The sequence below is a fragment of the Vanessa cardui genome, chromosome 11, assembly GCF_905220365.1.
Source record: "Vanessa cardui chromosome 11, ilVanCard2.1, whole genome shotgun sequence".
Taxonomy (NCBI): domain Eukaryota; kingdom Metazoa; phylum Arthropoda; class Insecta; order Lepidoptera; family Nymphalidae; genus Vanessa; species Vanessa cardui.
Window position 1 is genome coordinate 6,976,697 of NC_061133.1, and position 24,014 is coordinate 7,000,710.

At 31.3% G+C, this 24,014-nt stretch overlaps 2 protein-coding genes across 2 annotated transcripts; both read left to right on the forward strand.

The window, feature by feature from the left end:
• Nucleotides 1-1,504: 1,504 nt before the first annotated feature.
• On the forward strand, nt 1,505-5,647 carry LOC124533605 (allantoinase-like). Its single transcript, XM_047108992.1, has 11 exons — nt 1,505-1,616; nt 1,690-1,877; nt 2,311-2,462; nt 2,770-2,884; nt 2,997-3,143; nt 3,220-3,283; nt 3,393-3,486; nt 3,715-3,928; nt 4,305-4,434; nt 4,956-5,161; nt 5,428-5,647. Exons 1-11 carry the CDS (start codon nt 1,577-1,579, stop codon nt 5,578-5,580), a joined length of 1,503 nt encoding a protein of 500 aa, XP_046964948.1. The 5' UTR covers nt 1,505-1,576; the 3' UTR covers nt 5,581-5,647.
• Nucleotides 5,648-15,327: 9,680 nt separating this feature from the next.
• On the forward strand, nt 15,328-21,477 carry LOC124533606 (allantoinase-like). The gene is made up of 11 exons (XM_047108993.1): nt 15,328-15,446; nt 15,525-15,715; nt 15,978-16,129; nt 17,049-17,163; nt 17,245-17,391; nt 17,467-17,530; nt 18,122-18,215; nt 18,680-18,893; nt 20,136-20,265; nt 20,485-20,690; nt 21,053-21,477. The coding sequence occupies exons 1-11, from the start codon at nt 15,407-15,409 to the stop codon at nt 21,446-21,448; spliced, it is 1,749 nt and encodes a 582-aa protein (XP_046964949.1). The 5' UTR covers nt 15,328-15,406; the 3' UTR covers nt 21,449-21,477.
• Nucleotides 21,478-24,014: the final 2,537 nt, after the last annotated feature.

Genomic DNA, 24,014 nt, shown 5'->3' on the forward strand with positions numbered 1-24,014 from the left:
ACAGTTGTAAAATCCTGTTAAGCATCTGAGATTTCACGTGTTTTCCTTTCAGTTTATTATTCACCTTCTGTTCGGCTGTAAAGAAAAAATAACGTCAGGTTGTATGTATTTGTCAGATTTCGTTTTAGATTAGCGTGATGGAATAAGCACAATCCTAATATCCTCTATTTGAACGTTTATTAATTTTATATCAAGACAAATTAATTTTTATGTATTAATATTAGTTAATTTCTTAGGAAAATATTATTATAAAATGAGCCTGAGTCTGAATATGAGGGTTTATAGATATTTGGAGATATTTTTTATGTTTCTTCGGGTGCATTTGCATTATCCTGGTATCTTCAATAATTATTGTCATGTTCCAACCAATTTAAATAAATTAATTATGAATTATAATTAATAACCTTTATCATCAAACTAACCGACCGTTTGTGGAATCCGTATAAACATCCGCTATCGTAGTTTCTGAGTTTATCGCGTTCAGACAGACAGACAGACGCGAAGGGGCTTTGTTTTGTAATATGTATTTATATATCAAATTGAAAAAAAGACTTATTTAAGTTTGAGAATCGGTATAATAAATATACATACTTATCTTTTATTTGGTGATAACAAATATTGTTATATTCATTTTACAATAATAAATTGCAAATGGGTTGCCTGCCTCATGGACCAATATTGTAAAAAAATCAAAATGGTTTATATAAAAAAAGATCTTTATCAAGTAACAGATCTATGTATTATTTGCATATAGACATGCTATAGAAGAACATATAAAATCGATAAGGAATCATATGAATACGATTACATCACAGATTATTCCGCCAATATCATGTGCGAGACACATTTTTATTCTTTTCTTGTAATTTCAAAGTGGACGTATGTACAATCATCCATATTATCAATAATACATGTGCAATTGTACAACTTCGTTACTATGTAAGATATAAATTATATAAAGAAATAAGGCTCGAATGTATATTACTTCTAAGGTTTTTTAAATCTAAAGGAATCGATGCTCAAGATGGCATTTAACATTTACAATTATGGAAGTCCATTGATATCATCAGAAGAAAAACAATACTCTATACAATGTACAGTTGTAGGCAACCAGTCATCAGCTAATGCATAATTCACATAATTGTATTTATATAAAATAAATTGCACCGCCTCCACGGAGTATCGCAATAATTAGCCTATCAAAAAAAATATTGAATATAAAACATTGAAAGTAAATATATATTTATTTACATAAATAATAAAACGAAACCGAAACAAATATTTCTTTAGAACACTATATTAACTGTTTCTACCAGTAACCCAAGTTATAAGGATAATGTTTACTGCCCAGTTGTGGTTTAGGGCTAAATTTTTTCATATTTAGTTCATTATGAAATATATTTAGTTAATTATATTTTTTGATTTGATATATATTTTTCTTTTATATATATTTGAGCTTATGTTATCTTAGGTCACGTGGCATTTTTTGTATTTTATTCAATAGAATTTAATGTCGCGATTCTACAAAAATCTTCAGTAGGATATAGAGCGCGGTGAGAAATCAACGTCGATCAATATGTCGGCGCTACATATATTTATATTAACAGCGCTTCTAGGTATTTAAACAAAATACATTTAAAAAATATTGAAGTCTGGGTACAATATCTTGTACTATATTTTTATGTTTAGTTGCAGAAATTTCGTGTAGAGGGTTTCAAGTAAAGAATCAAGCAAAACAGTTATTTCTAAGTCGTCGTGTAGTGACAGACTCAGGAGAATTTGATGGAGGTGTACTAGTGGACGAGGATGGAATTATCTCAGGAATATATACACGGGATACACTTAAAGGACTCAAGTTTGATGGTGAAACCGTGCAGGTAAACACAACAGATATACATCAGTGTCATTTGAACTTCAAACGTAAAATCAAAAAGGGATGCTTTCGGACCACGTCCTTAACCGTAATCTCAGGAAGATTACGGTTAAGGTTTATTATCCAAAAGAGGAAAAAACATAAATTAAATTGTATAAGCCTGATACATTTAATTTTTTAATTTATTTTTATCCTTAAATAGTGAATATTACAGATGATCTATATACACATTTTATATAATCGAGAAAACAAAATATGTTTTACGAACGTCCTAAATTTTAATGAGCTTTAATTTTCAGTTCATGTCGCTCACTATAAACTTTCGTTATTAATTTGCTTAGAGGTTAATTTAAAAAAAAATAAAACAATTAAATTGGGACTTAATCTTCTTGTGATTTTTCTGTAACAATTTGTATTTTTATGTATTTTTTTTTAAGGTAATAGATGGAGGCGACTGGGCTTTAATGGCGGGGGTAGTCGACTCACATGTGCATGTCAATGAGCCAGGTCGCACTTCGTGGGAAGGATACGTGACAGCCACCAGGGCTGCTGCTGCAGGCGGCATCACTACTCTCGTCGACATGCCTTTGTGAGAATATGATATATTTCATTTAGAACAACAACAATACATAGACACTACTTCCTACACCATTTCCTTAACTTAATAAGTTAGATTAGATACTGTAATTAATTCAAATTCCACCTTAATTGTCATTGAATATAAATTCATACCGCCACAATTGTATTACGCAAGAAGGCCATTATTTTATGAAGGTCAAGAACAACGCAAACTCGTGGTTCGCAAAAAAGTATTTTTTATAATGATCTTTTTAATAAAAGCTCAGAAAATTTGGATGGATAAAAATGAATTTGTTTTTTTTTTTTAATTAATATAGGAACTCATTCCCACCAACCACAACACTAGAAAATTTCAAAATAAAGGCTGCCATTGCGAGAGAAGAGGTTTACATAGACGTGGCATTTTGGGGAGGAATGATTCCGGGTAACGAGGTATGTCACTAGGAAAATTAAGTATAATTAAGTACCTACGTTGTTTCAATTGTAATTAATGAAAGTTACGTAATTACTTAAAATCTAATAAGTGTTAATTGTTAACTTTTAGGTAGAGCTGCAAAACATGATCGAAGCAGGAGTCATCGGTTTTAAGGGGTATCTCATTGACAGCGGAATCACAGAGTTTCCAAATGTCGAAAAGGATGAACTGGACAATATATTTTCTATTTTGAATGGATCTGACGTCACTATGGCTGTGAGATATATTGGCCTTGAATTTGTATTTTTGTTAAATTCCATTACAACTAATGATCCAAGTAATTTATTTTCAGTTCCACACCGAGCTACCGATTAGCGCCGGTAATGATACTGAATGTGAGAATTGTGAAGTTGCCGGTAAATATATATTTAATTTTTAATTTCTAACATTTTAAATTCATATATTTTGTAATTGTTTTTATGATAATATACAGCCCCTAACTCATTTATTTCTCCAAAATGACAGATCCGAATTTGTACAGCACGTACCTCGCATCTCATCCTCCAGAAATGGAGCTCAATGCGGCATCATTACTGGCCAGTTACATTCCGAAATATGAGTAAGTTTTAGTAATTTTAACACACAATCTATCAAATAACTTGAAATAGTCCTCCTGATATTCATAAAACACGGAAATGTATTAAAAGCAAAAATGTATTTCTTATGTTTTTTCTTACAATTAGTATTGAAAACAGTACTAAGATGTATAAAAAAGTTACTTTTAAAGTTATTTATACGTAGCTCATCTAATTTAGTGCATGAATTTTAATGATTTCCTTGCTTGCAGTGTGCACGTGCACGTAGTACATGTTTCAGCTGCAGGTGTTATACCAATATTAGAAGCGGCGCGAGAAGAAAGGATAAAGGCTGGTTCTAGACGCTGGCGAGGTGGTGTAACCGCGGAGACCTGTCATCATTACCTGACATTCAGTTCTGAGCAAATCCCCCCCGGACACACTGAGTTCAAGTGTTCACCACCTATCAGAGATATCACAAACAAGGTCTGTTAAATGTTTTATTGATGCTCTGTTAAACTCAACTAATAGTCTAAATTTTGTCTTGTAAGCTTCAAATATATAACAACAGTAATATGATGTTTTCTTCGAAATTATGAGAAACCTAATATGAGACATTTGAAGATACTTTTGTAATTATTGATAACGTTATTGACGTCACCTCTAAATAATAATAAACCGCTGTTTATTATTTTGTTGTACATAGATGTAGGTATCAACATCATTGTAATGATAAATATTATTAGAATTTTTACATTGCATTTCGTTCCGCCACAAGACTATAAATATTTTTTTACATTTTTGCGAGGTTTTCTTAATTTATTTATATAAGGATATTTAACAAGGTTTTTTTAATGTTTAGCTTCAACTATGGGAATACATAAAAGAGAGAAGAATTGATTTAATAGCCTCAGACCATTCACCTTCAGTCGCTACAATGAAAGGACCCAATTTTATGACCGCTTGGGGAGGAATCGCTTCTGTTCAATTTGGTAAGTGAATCATTGATTTATAGAAATCCTTAGATAAACTAAGTAAATAAACTAACTCTTAAGTAAGAAATGTTTGTTACTTCAAATGATATACATACATATATTACTAATACGTAGATATGAAATTTATAGAATTATGCCATGCCCGCGACATTGTACGCGTTTGAATGTAACAAAAAAATATAATAGCCTAAGCTACTCCTTATTATATGAATTACATGCCAGTGAAAGTCCCATCAAAATCGGTCCAGCCGATCCAGAGATCAGCTGGAACAAACAGACAAACAGACAGACAAAAATTGTAAAAAATGCTATTTTGATATATGTACCGTGTATACATACATATGCATTGATTAAAAAAAAAGGTATATTTTAATATAACAAACAGACACTCCAATTTTATTATATGTGTAAATAAATATAGATCAATTCGGTACGGTTTGAGTTTAGCACAAATTTACTTCTATAATTGCTTATTACTCTTTGTTGTAATTGTCTATACATAAAATGATTGTCCTCAGGTTTGTCTCTATTCTGGACGGAAGCAAAGGCTCGTGGGCTTAGTCTAAGCACTGTCAGCCACTACTTATCAGCAGGCCCGGCGCATCTGTGCGGCTTACAGAACAGAAAAGGAACCATAAAGCCAGGTCTCGACGCTGACCTCGTGTTCTTCGACCCTGAAGCTTCGTTTGTCGTTACACCAGACATAATATTCTATAAAAACAAGGTAATCTTGACGATAAAATGTTTTTATTTATTGTTATTAAATATTATAAGAATTCTGCTTTGCGTTGCAAATCATTTTGAACAGATAATATTAAAAACTTTTTATAAAAAGGTTAAATTTTAATTATGATTCGTAATATTATTTTATTTTAAGTCTACACATATTGTTTTTACAAATGTTGTCCTTAATGGTACATTTTTATCGAATAGTTGTTAATTATTTATGATAAAAAATTATATATACTAAAATATATGTTTGTATTTCAGCTAAGTCCATATATGTATCGCGTGCTAACTGGCAAGGTCATGAAAACTTATGTGAGAGGTCAACTTGTATATACAGATGGAGCAGTGTATGAAAAACCACAAGGACAGCTGTTAATAAATGATAAGGTGCTGTTTAACTCATCAAATCCTTAGACAAACTGAACAATCTCAATTAATAAATGAAAAATAAATGCAATAAATATATGTACATACCAAATTACCAAAGTTGTCTTATTTATATTATTTATTATTATGAAATATATAGTACAATAAACAGATATGACCTACATGTGTTTATTTGTTATAGGTAATTTATTGTAAGTAAATTACAATTAATTATAATAATAGATTAATGGAAATAGTCTTTAAATAAAATGTTTTACTTACTAAAGATGTTGTTCTTTTTTAAAATAAATAAAGTATAATTTAGTAATTATACTTAGAAAACTGTATAATCTCAAAAATGAATGCAATAAATCTCTATACATACCAAATTACGCCCCTTGTCTAATTTATATTATTTACTAGCTGCCCCTCCCGGCTTCGCACGGATGGACATAAGTTTTTTATATATATTTTGTTGCTTTTTCCGACATGTTTAGCAGTTTTTTTTATATTTCAATTATACCTAAGCCTTCCTCATGAATCCGTCGTCTGTTCGTCTATTAGTGAAAGCCGCATGAAAATCCTTTAAGTAATTTTGGAGTTTATCGCTAACAGTTCAATCAATTTAGACAGACGGACGCGGCTGGGAGACTTTATTTTATAATATGTAGTTATTATTACGAAACCTATAGTAGAATAAAATATGAGAAAAAAGAAAATAAGTACGTATATTATACTTAAGTTAGCCGAGTTATTCCGATCGAAGAAAGTATAAAAATAATATAATAATAATAAATCAAACCTTACATTTTCGTATTCTATGCGATTACATTGCAGCCCAGTTAAATTGTGCACCGCTAACAGTTCTAATGATTTAAATATAATTATTTATGATACAACACTATTCTACTTAATTTAAAATGACATTATATTCTTCAACCATTGATATTGCATCAATTAGATATGAAATGTTGTTTCTTTTGTGGTTGGAATGTATATGCTATATATACGTATGTATCTCTTCACTCACGTATGTGTTTATGAGACGACTAAAGAGTAAAAACAGAAAAGGAAATAAATTTAAAATAGATAGAGGATTTTTTTTACGAAAGTTGATCTATTCTAAGATATAGCTATTGCTTTCGCCCTCGCTTCTGAATTTTCCTGATCAACATATGCCCTAAAACTAAAAATATATATATAAATATTTCATATCAATCGGTAGTTTTATGAAAACGAAAGAAAATATAACAGCGCACGATTCATGATTGCCGTCCATCGATTCGAAAAAAAAAACAATTCTACTTGTTACAAATATTGAACAATATATTTTTTTTTATGAAGATATTCTCAATACAACTACATTCATTTATAATAAAAATTGCCTCAATTAAGGTTTTTTTTTGACAAGATATAGTGTTTTATCATTTCATTATCATTCACTTGATACACGTTGCTATTTTTATTGCTTTTTTCACTTTTCTATAACATTAAGTAAATTTTCTCGAAGTATCGAGTTGACCTCTATTACATTATCTTTACAACGGTGTGCAAACAATCTTAATACCGTGAACTAACAAGAGTTTAATACTAAAAATAATGTCACATATAAGGTGAAAAAAAGAACAAATAAAACTAATCTCTTTATAATATTCGTATATAAAATATTATGCAAATAAAATACGTAGATTATGATAAGCAGTAGAATTTATTGTATTTGCCTAAATTAAATTCATTAAAGAGTAATAAGCGAATATTGATATTTAATAAAAAAAGTAAATTGAGCTAACAGAATAAAGATTTTATTTAGAAAAAATAGCTAGAGACTCACTGGTTAATATTTTAAATTCAATAAACTGTAAACAAAAATATGTACCAATGAAAATACAATTTGAAAAAATATTATCGAACATTATTTTAGCTAACAAAAACGAATGATAAATGAGTACTTAATTGTTAATTGATAGATAAAGAAATTTCGGTGAAAATCTAATAAAATGTTATGTTATTATTCCTTGTTTATATTACACTTATTTTAACGCGAGAGAGATTTATTGCATTTCAAATTTTATTTCTCTCTCATGCAAATTTTTGCAATGTGTTATAAACAATATGCTATTTGAACCAACAAATAAACTATACAAAGCATAATTCTATATGTAACAAATTGTCATTGACAATATTATAAACATAGGTTTACACCTACAAAAAATAAATACGTTAATCGTTACCAAAATGAGCAAGTTTGGATTAAGATAGACATAAACTGCGTTACCGTTTAAATCGGCCCAGGTTACATTTTCTATCAATCTTGTTTGATTTGCCTCTAGAACAAATCATAAACGGTTAAATAAAAAGGTTTTTAAAAAAAGAATTTGACTATTGAACAGGCCGCCGTTTGAAGTCAAATTAGTCAGGAAATATAAAAACTGCAACTTCTTATTGTATCCAGGCCAACTTAACCAGTAACTATCTATGTACTTATAGAAAAATACAACATTGTTGTGACGTACTTAATAAAGCGCTCGGAGATGAAGAAAAATTATGAGGTAGTTGGAGTTTCATAAATGTTTCTTTACTAAGATTTCTCTGCGGAGACATTAACCGACTTTTTGTACGGCACTCTTATGGGGACGATATAAATGCGGATCCATCCACCATCATACATTTTTGTATGGTCATCTTATATTTGATTACATTATTATGTAATAGATTTGCTCAAAATTGTCATATTTTATCACATAAGGAGACAACGTACGACCCAATGTTCCATGATAACCTTATGTAGTTTTATAAATTATCATGTACCATGATAATGAAAAATATTTGTTGTTTATTGAAATCACTTTTAGGGGTTATCTCAACTTAAAATGCCTTCCTCTTAAATCAAACATATTAAATGAATGCAAATTATTTTATTACTATTCACATTAAAGGATTTATGTTGTATAATGTAATCCAAAATGAGACGTAGATAATTATCGCATTTGCAAATACCAAATATAAAGTGATATTTCGTCATGAATAACACTAATATTGCCATTAACAATTCCAATTCCACATTTATATAAAATCATTAGAAAAAAAATGGATTTAAAAAAATCCAAACTCTAAAAACTAAACAGATAAAAGAGGTTTTAGTCAACTTACCCTTTGACTTGGGTAGCTTGCAGACAAAACCAGTTTTTACCGGCCTTTGCTCGATAAGGTTTTTATTAGGCTTTTATATTTTAATTATCAGGTCAAAATACCTTCTTAAAAGTTTATAATAATAATAAATATTGATGTTGTTGCTCTATGAGATGTATCTTGTTATTTATTATTATAAATAATAAAAATATTTTTATTAATATTATACATAAGAATTAACAACATTAAATGCTTAAATATATATGTATGTATATATAAATATGAACAAAAACTAGTTACTGTATAAATCTTGACCGTGTGGAATGGTGGCAAGAATGCTAGCAGCATTTCCCCGTTGAATCGCAATTCCGATCCTCTGGACAAAAAACGAACCAGCCCTCCTGTCACCAGTGGAGGCAATGAGGCGAGGTGTTATACTTTTGATGAAGCTTTTTGCACCACTACTCCAAGGGCCAAGCGTTTCGACAGCAAATGGAACAAAAAAGTAATTAGATATAATACACGAATATTTAGTTATTTTTTTTGGTTTCAGCTTTTTCCGCAGCGGCACCGGCTCTTAACATTGTTTCTCGGATATGAGATGGGGCCAACGTGTCAACACATGTAGCGTCCCACACAAGGGCCCGGCCTCGTTCCCAGGGAAACAATGTTAATCCAATAATATTATACATAAAAATATGAAATCTTTACTTGTGGAAATTAAATAATAAAAAGCCACTGAGTTTTTTTCGCGGGTTTTTCTCCGGGCCGAGGTGTTAATCTTCGAACCGGTGGTAGTTTTTGACACTTTCATATAAAATAAATATTTTTAACTTATGTATTTAACCATATAATATTTATAATCTGTGTCATTATTAATACTAGATGCTCTTTCCGACTTTGTATCATTCTTTTACGGTGATGTTTCTATATTTAATGTGAACACTCATATCTTAGCCGTACTTATACGAAGACGATTGCAAATATTTCATTTTATTTTTGAATTGAGCAAATATAACGAATTCAAGTATTCTTATTAAAGATATTCAAATAATATGAGGTCATTTATATTTACAGTATTTTGAAATTCTTTTTTAATGTCTAATTATTCCCACGGATGAGCGTCATAAGTTAAAAAAAAATTAACTGCTTGTTTAGCCGATTCTTCAAGTGATTATTGATTTGAGCCATTATTGACAATCAAAAAACTTGAAATTTCAAGTTTTTTGATTGTTTAAATAAAATTAAATGATATATATTATAGAAGTAGACATCCTGCGCGGCTTGGCTTATCGGTTGATCGTCAGGTGTGGGCATACAAGAGGTATACCGTGTATCAATTTATCAAACGACCGCAGACAAGCAACAGACAGCAGACATACAGACTTACTAAGTTTTGCATTTTTTGCAGTATAAATAAACATTGCTTAACTTAAAGAAAAATATCAGCCATAGCTATGAGTTGAGTTCATAGATTTCATAGATTAAAATCATTGGAATTTAATGTTAATAATTATTGTAATCTTGTAGCAAATGGCCACTTTTTTAGATTTTTAACACCGACCAATTCAAGTTTAGCGAAAAAGTAAAGCAATTGGTGTCTGACTACTGGAGGGTTTTTCCAATAGTTTTTGATCTTTTGCTAGTTTATGCACTTAGTAGTATTTATATAGCTTTAACTGATTCTGTTTAACTTATGCACTTATGCTAAATACTATCTTCTATTCGGTTGGTTAGAGCTTGATGTTAGTCTATGAGATCGAAATTCAGTCAAAAGGACTTCAGTGGTTCAACTGGACAGATTCAAATACAATTTTGTATACAAATGGTCCTATGGTAATATGATCTTTAACATAGCCTTTTTTACCTTTAACTACTATAAAAATATATTTTTATTTTAATATGTGGGATTTCTAGCATTTGTTAAATCCATAACTTTAAAATACGTAAACAGAGAAAAAAGTGTTCACGTAAGATGAAAAAAAGGTTAAAAAGGTGAGTGTTTATCGAAATCAAAAAATATGTATAATATAAACTGTAAACAAAAATATGTACCAATGAAAATACAATTTGAAAAAATATTATCGAACATTATTTTAGCTAACAAAAACGAATGATAAATGAGTACTTAATTGTTAATTGATAGATAAAGAAATTTCGGTGAAAATCTAATAAAATGTTATGTTATTATTCCTTGTTTATATTACACTTATTTTAACGCGAGAGAGATTTATTGCATTTCAAATTTTATTTCTCTCTCATGCAAATTTTTGCAATGTGTTATAAACAATATGCTATTTGAACCAACAAATAAACTATACAAAGCATAATTCTATATGTAACAAATTGTCATTGACAATATTATAAACATAGGTTTACACCTACAAAAAATAAATACGTTAATCGTTACCAAAATGAGCAAGTTTGGATTAAGATAGACATAAACTGCGTTACCGTTTAAATCGGCCCAGGTTACATTTTCTATCAATCTTGTTTGATTTGCCTCTAGAACAAATCATAAACGGTTAAATAAAAAGGTTTTTAAAAAAAGAATTTGACTATTGAACAGGCCGCCGTTTGAAGTCAAATTAGTCAGGAAATATAAAAACTGCAACTTCTTATTGTATCCAGGCCAACTTAACCAGTAACTATCTATGTACTTATAGAAAAATACAACATTGTTGTGACGTACTTAATAAAGCGCTCGGAGATGAAGAAAAATTATGAGGTAGTTGGAGTTTCATAAATGTTTCTTTACTAAGATTTCTCTGCGGAGACATTAACCGACTTTTTGTACGGCACTCTTATGGGGACGATATAAATGCGGATTGCCACCATCATACATTTTTGTATGGTCATCTTATATTTGATTACATTATTATGTAATAGATTTGCTCAAAATTGTCATATTTTATCACATAAGGAGACAACGTACGACCCAATGTTCCATGATAACCTTATGTAGTTTTATAAATTATCATGTACCATGATAATGAAAAATATTTGTTGTTTATTGAAATCACTTTTAGGGGTTATCTCAACTTAAAATGCCTTCCTCTTAAATCAAACATATTAAATGAATGCAAATTATTTTATTACTATTCACATTAAAGGATTTATGTTGTATAATGTAATCCAAAATGAGACGTAGATAATTATCGCATTTGCAAATACCAAATATAAAGTGATATTTCGTCATGAATAACACTAATATTGCCATTAACAATTCCAATTCCACATTTATATAAAATCATTAGAAAAAAAATGGATTTAAAAAAATCCAAACTCTAAAAACTAAACAGATAAAAGAGGTTTTAGTCAACTTACCCTTTGACTTGGGTAGCTTGCAGACAAAACCAGTTTTTACCGGCCTTTGCTCGATAAGGTTTTTATTAGGCTTTTATATTTTAATTATCAGGTCAAAATACCTTCTTAAAAGTTTATAATAATAATAAATATTGATGTTGTTGCTCTATGAGATGTATCTTGTTATTTATTATTATAAATAATAAAAATATTTTTATTAATATTATACATAAGAATTAACAACATTAAATGCTTAAATATATATGTATGTATATATAAATATGAACAAAAACTAGTTACTGTATAAATCTTGACCGTGTGGAATGGTGGCAAGAATGCTAGCAGCATTTCCCCGTTGAATCGCAATTCCGATCCTCTGGACAAAAAACGAACCAGCCCTCCTGTCACCAGTGGAGGCAATGAGGCGAGGTGTTATACTTTTGATGAAGCTTTTTGCACCACTACTCCAAGGGCCAAGCGTTTCGACAGCAAATGGAACAAAAAAGTAATTAGATATAATACACGAATATTTAGTTATTTTTTTTGGTTTCAGCTTTTTCCGCAGCGGCACCGGCTCTTAACATTGTTTCTCGGATATGAGATGGGGCCAACGTGTCAACACATGTAGCGTCCCACACAAGGGCCCGGCCTCGTTCCCAGGGAAACAATGTTAATCCAATAATATTATACATAAAAATATGAAATCTTTACTTGTGGAAATTAAATAATAAAAAGCCACTGAGTTTTTTTCGCGGGTTTTTCTCCGGGCCGAGGTGTTAATCTTCGAACCGGTGGTAGTTTTTGACACTTTCATATAAAATAAATATTTTTAACTTATGTATTTAACCATATAATATTTATAATCTGTGTCATTATTAATACTAGATGCTCTTTCCGACTTTGTATCATTCTTTTACGGTGATGTTTCTATATTTAATGTGAACACTCATATCTTAGCCGTACTTATACGAAGACGATTGCAAATATTTCATTTTATTTTTGAATTGAGCAAATATAACGAATTCAAGTATTCTTATTAAAGATATTCAAATAATATGAGGTCATTTATATTTACAGTATTTTGAAATTCTTTTTTAATGTCTAATTATTCCCACGGATGAGCGTCATAAGTTAAAAAAAAATTAACTGCTTGTTTAGCCGATTCTTCAAGTGATTATTGATTTGAGCCATTATTGACAATCAAAAAACTTGAAATTTCAAGTTTTTTGATTGTTTAAATAAAATTAAATGATATATATTATAGAAGTAGACATCCTGCGCGGCTTGGCTTATCGGTTGATCGTCAGGTGTGGGCATACAAGAGGTATACCGTGTATCAATTTATCAAACGACCGCAGACAAGCAACAGACAGCAGACATACAGACTTACTAAGTTTTGCATTTTTTGCAGTATAAATAAACATTGCTTAACTTAAAGAAAAATATCAGCCATAGCTATGAGTTGAGTTCATAGATTTCATAGATTAAAATCATTGGAATTTAATGTTAATAATTATTGTAATCTTGTAGCAAATGGCCACTTTTTTAGATTTTTAACACCGACCAATTCAAGTTTAGCGAAAAAGTAAAGCAATTGGTGTCTGACTACTGGAGGGTTTTTCCAATAGTTTTTGATCTTTTGCTAGTTTATGCACTTAGTAGTATTTATATAGCTTTAACTGATTCTGTTTAACTTATGCACTTATGCTAAATACTATCTTCTATTCGGTTGGTTAGAGCTTGATGTTAGTCTATGAGATCGAAATTCAGTCAAAAGGACTTCAGTGGTTCAACTGGACAGATTCAAATACAATTTTGTATACAAATGGTCCTATGGTAATATGATCTTTAACATAGCCTTTTTTACCTTTAACTACTATAAAAATATATTTTTATTTTAATATGTGGGATTTCTAGCATTTGTTAAATCCATAACTTTAAAATACGTAAACAGAGAAAAAAGTGTTCACGTAAGATGAAAAAAAGGTTAAAAAGGTGAGTGTTTATCGAAATCGCCGTTTAGATTAGGCATTTTTACGCATGTGCGCACGCGCCTGCGTAATGGGTGTAATTCTTGTCAACCGGAACAAAAAATCTTGATCCTATTGTTTTGATATGCGTAAATTGGATATGGTATTTAATTACATTTTCTTATAAGACATGTTTATATCATCTCATACGACAACTATCAATTACGGAGGAGATATACTCTTTATTCTATCGTTCTCATAATGATGGGACGGCAATCCGACACAGTCGAAGATAGATCAGGCGCAGGACCTACATATTTACGTATTTTTCACTATAAACCAAAAAATTGAAACCACTATCAAATAATGTCATAACTTTTTGAATTGTAACAATTTATGTAACACTACACGGAATCCTCCTTACAGTACAACTATTTTATCTAGTTAGCATATTTGACGATTTTATTTATGTTATATTTGTCAAACGAGCATGAGCCTCACCTGATGGAATATGACTACTACCGTCCATGGACATCTGCAACACCAGGAGGTTGTAGGTGCATTGCCAGCCTTTGGCACCATGTAGTTTGTGAACACATAAATAGGTATACAATATCTATTCGCCAATATCTCATCATCATCATTTTATCATCAATAATTGTTATAAAATGTATAATACCTACTATAAAATTAAATTGTAATCGTAAAGCCGGGTTGGGTAACTAGTAACAATTGAAATGTAATTCAGATTTTAAATTTATCGAGTACAAGATCGTTCAGTCGTACTATAGATCATAGAGCACGCGTGAGTGCACATGGCAATGGCAAGCAGCAAGTGATCTGTGCGAAGGCTCGGCTGATAGCAAATGAAGTGTATGAATTTCGGCAAAATGTTTAATCCAATTTATTTTTGCTGTGTATTTAGGCAACGATTGTCTAGCAAACTTATCGTAAAAGCTTGTACCTTCAATTTTCTTCACTTCACTTTCATTAGATCTTCAATCTTTCATACCTTAGTTCAGGGTCTCACGTGGATGGTGGATGACTGTATACGCCTCGACAAGAAAAACAACAGAATGTTCCAAGGGAACATTGCAAGAACGAGCAAGTCGTACAGGAAGAATAATTAGTTTGATTTATTTCCACAATTATACAGACTTTAAGGACTTCCTCATTTTATTTATAAATAACAAACAAAGCAAGATAGTTACCAAATGTAAAACTACTAAGAGAGTATTTCTTAAATTATTTAATATATTAAAATATGACAATGAAAATAAATCGATAAAAAAAGATTAATTCTTAGATATGCTAAGTAGTTTCAAGTAAATATTTATTCGGTATGCATTTTTATATTGTAATTATTATTGGTTGTTAAAATTGTCATTTCGTATTAGAATTAAGCGTCACGATTCTACAACAACCCTCAGTAAGATATAGAGCGCGGTTAGAAATCAACGTCGATAATTATGTCGGCGCTGTATATATTTATTTTAGCGACGTTATTAGGTACTTAAAATTATTTATCAAATAATACTAAAGTGTGAAGAAATATTGTATTGATATTAATTATTTTTTCATATTTAGTATCAGATATTTCGTGTAGAAGGTTCCCGGTAAAAAATAAGTCAAGACAATTATTTCTTAGTCGTCGTGTAGTGACAGACTCGAGGGAGTTTGATGGTGGTGTACTCGTCGATGAGAATGGAATTATCTCTGGAATATTCACTCGGGAATCGATTGATGAACTTAACTTTGAAGATGATTATACCTTGCAGGTAAATAAACCATAGAGTAGTACTATATAACCATTTTGTTAGTTTCATTACATCTGTACTAATTTTATTAATATATATTACTTTACTAAGCTAGGAACAAAACCGTCAGACGTTATCTGGCATGTATAATAAACGATATCTGCTCAGAAATGCATGGAATATTATGTTATAAGTTTTATGTTAATTATTTTTATCGGTTCAGTTTTTGATATTAATATGTTCTAGTTATATTTTAATATTCTTTCGATTGTTTACATTAAAGGTAATAGATGGAGGCGACTGGGCTTTAATGGCGGGGGTAGTCGACTCACATGTGCATGTCAATGAACCAGGTCGCACTTCGTGGGAGGGATACGTGACAGCCACCAGGGCTGCTGCTGCAGGCGGCATCACTACTCTCGTCGACATGCCTTTGTGAGAATATAATCTATTTCATTTAGACCAACAACAATACACAGACATTACTTCCTACACCATTTCCTTAACTTAATAAGCCTCGAATTCTATATACTATTATTATTTTGTATTTCTCTTACAACAACAACATATTTTTTTAATTACAAATCTCTAGGTACTTCGTTATACTTCCCCCTGCTTATCTCCTATATGCATTACATTTTAATGAAATACATACATTTAACTCTATAAAAGCTGTAATATCAAAAGTGAGGTTTTGTCGTTTTAATCAAAATCCCTGAGACAAATAATCATGCCTGAGACAAAATTAATTTTCGTGTTTAGTACTGATAGTAGTTTAATTCTAATAGATTTATAGATCTCGTGAAACGACCGTGAGCGAAACATTGTATTTCTGGTAAAACGTAAGAAGAAAATAAAATACTTAAATACCAAATGTATTTTAAATGACAGCGAACATTGTAAAGTAGCTATTGGCTCAATACAAAGTAAGATCGCTTACTTGTCTAAGGCTTCATACTTAGTTAGAAGTTACATGTTTTTTCACCAGATTTTATGACATAACTACTTTTAATATATAGATACATTGTACAGTTGTTAATAAATATGTACCTAATTATCTCTTTCCAAAATAAACTGAAGTTGACGAGTATATCAGCTATCTAATGGCAAGTGTTTACCTTCGAATAGACAGACTCTACCGTTATAAACTAGTCATCGCAAAATCTATGGCCCATCGATCATGGGATCAAAGATGCCCTTTAGTGACACAAGCTTGTTTAAAACTAGATAATACCTACCTAGACGAATTCAGAGACACTTTTATCACTAGCTAAAATATACTTAATAGATAATATTAAATACCAATGCTACAAATTCACATTCATTTTAAATCATGGTATTATTTTTTTAATAGAAACTCTTTTCCACCGACAACATCAATCGAAAATTTAAAAGTTAAAGCATCCACTGCAAGAGAGGAGGTGTATATAGACGTAGCATTTTGGGGGGGCATTATTCCGGGCAACGAGGTATGAAAAAAATAATAAAATACATATTTTATAATATTATTAATAATAAATACCTAATTCGTATATATTGGTTAATTATAGATGGAGCTACAAAGTATGATCGAAGCAGGAGTCATCGGTTTTAAGGGATATCTCATTGACAGCGGAATCACAGAGTTTCCCAATGTAGAAAAGGATGAACTTGATAATATATTTTCTACCTTGAATGGATCTGACATTGTTATCGCTGTAAGAAAAAACCAACTTGAAATCGTATCTTTGTTTGATGCCATTGAAACTAATGATTGAGGTATTCATTTTCAGTTCCACACCGAACTACCGGTTAGTGCCAGTAATGGTACTCAGTGTGAGAATTGTGAAGTTCCTGGTAATAAATATTGATATTTTATATCCTTACATTTGCAATTCATATCTTTCCCCATTGTTTTTTACGATAATACTACAAAGTCTACTTTAAGTCACATTTATTATGACTCTTATAACAACGTGGTGGAATATGTTCCAAACCCTCTTCTTAATGGAAGAGTTGGAGTTAAACTTAAAGTTGGAATATGCTCCTAACCCTCTCCTCAAAGGGAGAGGAGGCTTATTCCAGCAGTAGGAAATTTACAGGCTGTTACTTTACTTTACTTTACTAATGACAGCCTGTAAATTTACCACTACTGGGCTAAGCCTCCTCTCCCTTTGAGGAGAGGGTTAGGAGCATATTCCAACATGCTACTCCAGTGCGGGTTGGAGGATTCACATGTGGTAGAATTTCGTTGAAATTAGACATATGTAGGTTTCCTCGCGATGATTTCCTTCAGCGCCGAGCTTGAGATGAATTATAAATACAAATTAAGCAAATGAAAATTCAGTGATTCTTGCCTGGGTTTGAATCCGTAATCATCGGTTTAGATGTACGAGCTATAATCACATGACTTTTATATTATGACTCTTATATTCTCCGTAATTACAGATCCTAATTTGTACAGCACTTACCTCGCATCTCATCCACCAGAAATGGAGCTGAATGCGGCGTCCTTACTGGCCAGTTACATTCCGAAATATGAGTAAGATTTTTTTTTGGAAAATTTAACGGAACACTATTTTATTTATTTTATATAATAAGTAGATGGACCGGCAAATGGGCAACCTGACGTTAAATAGTCGTCACCGCTTAAATACATCAGCGCTGTCAGAAATATTATACAAGCTTGCCAACTAAGATATTATTCCTTGTGCCCGTAATTACACTGGCTCATCCACTTTTTAAACAACAATAATAAGTATTGCTGTTTGGCGGCAGAATACCTGATGAATGGCTGCTACCTACACAGACGAGCTGGCACAAAGCTCTAACACCAAGTAGGTCTTATATTACAGACACTCTTTAAAATATAAAATTGAACTACCAACAAGTTTTATAAGAACAACATATAATACACAATAAGGATAGCGTTTTCTTTTAAGTGTCTCGTAGTTCTCCTGGCGCGAGAAGAATACAGATAAGTATTTATTATTTGGATGCTTGCAGTGTGCATGTACATGTTGTGCATGTGTCGGCCGAAGGCGTTATACCAATATTAGAAGCAGCGCGAGAAGAAAGGATAAAAGCTGGTTCCAAACGCTGGCGAGGTGGTGTAACCGCGGAGACCTGTCATCATTACCTGACATTCAGTTCTGAGCAAATCCCCCCCGGGCACACTGAGTTCAAGTGTTCACCACCTATCAGAAATATCACAAACAAGGTATCATTATGCATTTATTTGATGCTTATTGATTTTTACGGTAGTTTAAATCTCTTTTTTTCGTGGATAAGATTGATGGTTGAAAAACTGCGTACTAATCCTTTAGGTAGGTATAATGAACTGACATTAATTATTCTTAGATGAAATTACCTCAAAAAGCATAGGAAAATATATATATAAATATTATTAAGAAAAGAAAAACAAAAACTTATTTTTAGTTACAAGCTTTTATTTACTTTCACCTGTCCCGTTGTCTGTCGTTCTATAATCAAATCTTGCAACTTAAATTTGATCCACTTCCCGGTTTCCGATTGAGCTGAAATTTAGAATGCATGTATAAATCGGATGACAATTCAATGTTATTGTGACATAGAGCCGATCTGATGATGGAGCTGGAAGGTGGCCATAGGAACTCCGTAATTAAATGATGCAACCCTATCGAGTTTGAGCTCATTAGATTCGTCTTGACGAGTACTTTGATACTATATGGTAACCAGGGTCTGATGAAGGAGCCGGAAGGTGGCCATAGGAACTCCGTAATTAAACGATGCAACCCTATCGAGTTTGAGCTCATTGGATTAGTCTTGACGAGTACTTTGATACTATATGGTAACCAGGGTCTGATCTTGGAGTTGGAAGGTGGCCATAGGAACTCCGTAATTAAACGACGCAACCCCATCGAGTTTGGGCTCATTGGATTAGTCTTGACGAGTACTTTGATACTATATGGTAACCAGGGTCTGATGATGGAGCCGGAAGGTGGCCATAGGAACTCCGTAATTAAACGACGCAACCCCATCGAGTTTGGTCTCGTTTGATTCGTCTTGACGAGTCTCTTGCTTTCGTCCCATATTAATTATTAAAAATAGAGGTACTAAAAAGTTAAAAATAAAATTAAAGAAAAAAAAACCATTTTAAAAACAAGTATTGTGATAGCTTGAGGAAAATGTTGTGTTGTATTAAATGTAACACGCTTTTATTTATAAATGGGGACTATGATAAAGAGTGGGGACGAGATTTATTTTTAACTTTTTAGTTCATTTTATAAACAAATAATAAAAGCTTGTTTTTAAAAAGGTTTTTTTTTCATTAATTTTATTTATAATAAGCTATTAAGCTAGAAATTATAATCTTATTTTGAGCGTTTACATCGGTTCGTGTACTTGAAATGAATAAATAATTATTATTATTCTCACATAAATACAATATAATTAAGATAATAATTACTTTTTTATGCTTTAGCAACGACTATGGGAATACATAAAAGAACGAAGAATTGATTTAATAGCATCAGATCATTCACCTTCCATCGCAACATTGAAAGGACCCAATTTCATGACCGCTTGGGGAGGAATAGCTTCTGTTCAATTTGGTAAGTACTCTAATCACTAATTTTCTATTAAATATTATTTATTTTTCCTAATTTCCACGATATTCGGCTGATTATTCATCATATCAACATAATCAGTCCACTGCTGTAAGTAGACCCTTCTCATCCCTTTTTTGCCAGCCATCACGATTATTCGGCTACAATTTAAAGGAGAAATAAAAACAACTAGAAAGGAAGTTCAACAAAATTTAATATTTTCAGGGTTATCTTTATTCTGGACGGAAGCAAAGGCTCGTGGTCTCAGTCTAAGTACAGTTAGTCACTACCTATCATCAGGCCCAGCGCATCTATGTGGCTTGCACAATAGAAAAGGAACTCTGAAACCAGGTCTCGATGCTGACCTTGTGTTCTTCGACCCTGAAGCTTCGTTTGTGGTCACACCAGACATTATATTTTACAAAAACAAGGTATTCAAAATAGTAAACTACTAAACACTGTTAATCTAATAGAATACTATTTTCTATTAAGAATTAATGTAATACAGTAATTATTTTAATCGTTGCGTTTGTGGTCTAAGAAATAAGATGTTTAAATAAAATAGAATAATTGTTGTCTCACTTACGTTTCAGCAAAATAAATTTAATATTAATAGGTTAAATTTAAAGTCTTTAATATTTTTAAAAATCTATTTCTTAAAGTCGCGAAACGATTTAGCTTATTTTTCGCGAGAGTTGTCTTTTGCTTAATTACCTAATTGTAAATTGACTGTAATATTTTTTTTTACTGTAATATCTGTTAAATTTTATGGTAGAATATGTTTCTCTTTCAGCTAAGTCCATACATGTATCGCGTGCTAACTGGCAAAGTGATGAAAACTTATGTAAGAGGTCAACTTGTGTATGCAGATGGAATAGTATTTGACAAACCGCAAGGACAACTGTTAATAAATTATAATGCGTTGTTTAACACTACCACTACCGCTACTCCAGATGAACCGCAAAGGTCTATACTAAGAAACAACAATATGATGCCGATTTCTAGAAACGTCGCCGTCCCAACAAAATCCCAAGGAGATCTGCAAAGAAATGATAATTTACCCCCGAACACTAGAAATTCTCCTGGTCTAATTAAACCACAGGGACACATAATAAATCATAATCTGTTGTTTGATACTACTACCGCTTACCCAATTATGTCCCGCCGGCTATTTCGAACATACCTCTAAAAGCGTATTTTTATTGAAATGAAACTAAATAATAAACTTACTTGATTTATTACATGATGGACAATAAACTTTACAAATTGACGACATGATAATGATTTACTGATCCTAAGTTTACATTTCTAATTATTGTACTTATTAAGAAAAATCTAATTGAAAAGAAATCATAATTGAGCCAGTCTCACAATGTCGTAATTAAACTTATGTTACTATGAGACGTTCAATTGAAATTCAACAACTTTAAAGCCAGCTAAAATATAGCAGCACACAGCTTTTTAACATATTCTGCATTTTTAAGTTAGTAATTCTCGCTTTTCTTCACTCAAAGCAAATTCTTGACCAGCAAATTAGATCGTGCGTATCGTTAAGTCGTATATATTTTATTTGAGTCTTCTCAAACTATGGCTTACTTTTAGTATTTTTAATCTATTTATATTAAGTTTTAATTATTCCACCCAATTATTCCCATAGTATTCTTTAGTGTTAATGCAATAATTGAAATTACGTTAATGCAGATTGCTAGATTTTTTTGTGATGGTAAGTATAGACCATGTTCAGTACCATAAAGGCGCCTTAATGACACAAGAGAAAGTATAATATTAGTAACAACCATATATATATATACTTTAACTATTCTTTAATTAACTAAAGTTTTTATAATTGAACTAAATTTTACTTTAATAGATTATAATTAACCGAAATATAATGGATTAAATTGATTTATTTTGCAGTTAATCTTGTGAGATATATTATAATCGAAAGTTATTATCACTGACGACATATGGGGCATTTCGGTAAAATAACATAAATAACATTATATACGATATTGCTCCGTATATAGCAGTCATTTTTAACAAGAGTTTGGACAAGGGTTCATTTCCTAACTTGTTAAAATGTAGTAACGTCTTACCACTTTTTAAGAATGGAAATAGAAGTGATCCCAGTAATTACAGGCCTATTTCAATACTCCCATCTTTGAGTAAAATATTTTAAATCAACTTCTTATCCATTTTGGTACAAATACTATTTTCATAGTGAGCAATTTGGTTTTACAAGAGGTCGATCAACAACTGATACGAGAATTGCGCTTCTTAAGCATATTTACGATGCTGGGGAGAAATCACAGAATGCTATTGGAGTATTCTGTGATTTATCTAAAGCATTTGATTGTGTAGAACCCGAGACGCTTCTTTATAAACTCAAATATTACGGCGTTAAAGGTAAGGCTCTTGATCTCATTTCTTCATACTTAAGTCAAAGAATCCAGCAAGTTTTCATTAATGGAATAAAGTCTTCTGGATCTACGTTAAAAATGGGTGTTCCACAAGGTTCAATTTTGGGTCCCTTTCTATTTCTAGTATATATAAATGACCTTCCTTTCTATGTTAAAGGTATTTGTGATTTAGTATTGTTTGCTGACGATACTTCACTGATTTTTAAGGTTGACAGGAAAAAAACTGACTATGACGATCTGAACGGTGCATTATCACAGATACACGATTGGTTTAATGTAAATAATTTGGTTTTGAATGCTCAAAAAACAAAATGTGTAGCTTTTACCCTACCAAATGTTAGAAAGCAAAATTATAATATATCTTTAAGCGGTGGCCGGCTTGATGTAGCCGATACTACGGTGTTCTTGGGAATAGAATTAGATTCCAGACTTCAGTGGAGTCCCCATTTGTCGTCCCTAACAGGAAGACTCAGCTCCACAGCATACGCGATTAGAAAAGTTAGACAACTAACTGATATTGATACCGCTCGTTTAGTTTATTTTGGTTATTTTCACAGTATTATGTCATATGGCATATTACTTTGGGGTAACGCTGCTGTCTTTGTTTTACAAAAGAGAGCAATCCGTTTTATTTATAATCTTGGAGCTAGAGACTCTCTTCGGGATGTTTTTAACAAAGTAGGAATACTAACTGTTGCGTCACAATATATTTACAACAATATCATGTATATTCACAGTAACATTGATCACTTTGATAAAATCAGTGATAATCATTGTATATGCAGTGCATATACAATGATTGATTATGCATTAGAAGTAAGGATAAGCTTATAACGCCAAGTTTCCGACTTCGCAAAGTCAATAAATCTTTCTTGAGGCAAGGTATCCGTATCTATAATAAAATTCCGCAGACATTTTTAACTTTCGTCTCGTAAATTCAAATCGTTTATAAAAAATACATTGGTAAAAAAGGCTTATTATTCGATACAAGATTTTATAGATGATAAAAAGGCGTGGAATTAATACCTGTTGACTTCTAGGCAGGATATATTAATATAAATAATTGTATTAACTAACATGACTGTATTTTTTTAAATCTTGAAAAAGAGTAGCTAATGAGTTTCTTACCGGTTCTTCTCGGTAGAATCTACTTTCCGAACCGGTGGTAGCTTCACTTAATTGTTAAATGACGATTCAAAAGTGCTTGTAAAAGCCTTGAATAAAGTTTATTTTGATTTTGATTGATTTTGAAACGTTATTCTTAAGGCGATGATGGAGTACATTGACAAATTAGGGTATAGTACGACACAAATTAGATGTAGCATCGGAAAATGC

Excerpts from the sequence above, each read along its gene's own strand:
- LOC124533606 (XM_047108993.1), top strand. The coding sequence starts at position 15,407 with ATGTCGGCGCTGTATATATTTATTTTAGCGACGTTATTAG. Across the intron at positions 15,447-15,524 it reads TATTTTAGCGACGTTATTAG|TATCAGATATTTCGTGTAGA; the intron begins GTACTTAAAATT and ends TTTCATATTTAG. Across the intron at positions 17,531-18,121 it reads TGAGAATTGTGAAGTTCCTG|ATCCTAATTTGTACAGCACT; the intron begins GTAATAAATATT and ends CCGTAATTACAG.
- LOC124533605 (XM_047108992.1), top strand. The coding sequence starts at position 1,577 with ATGTCGGCGCTACATATATTTATATTAACAGCGCTTCTAG. Across the intron at positions 1,617-1,689 it reads TATATTAACAGCGCTTCTAG|TTGCAGAAATTTCGTGTAGA; the intron begins GTATTTAAACAA and ends TTTTATGTTTAG. Across the intron at positions 1,878-2,310 it reads TTGATGGTGAAACCGTGCAG|GTAATAGATGGAGGCGACTG; the intron begins GTAAACACAACA and ends TTTTTTTTTAAG.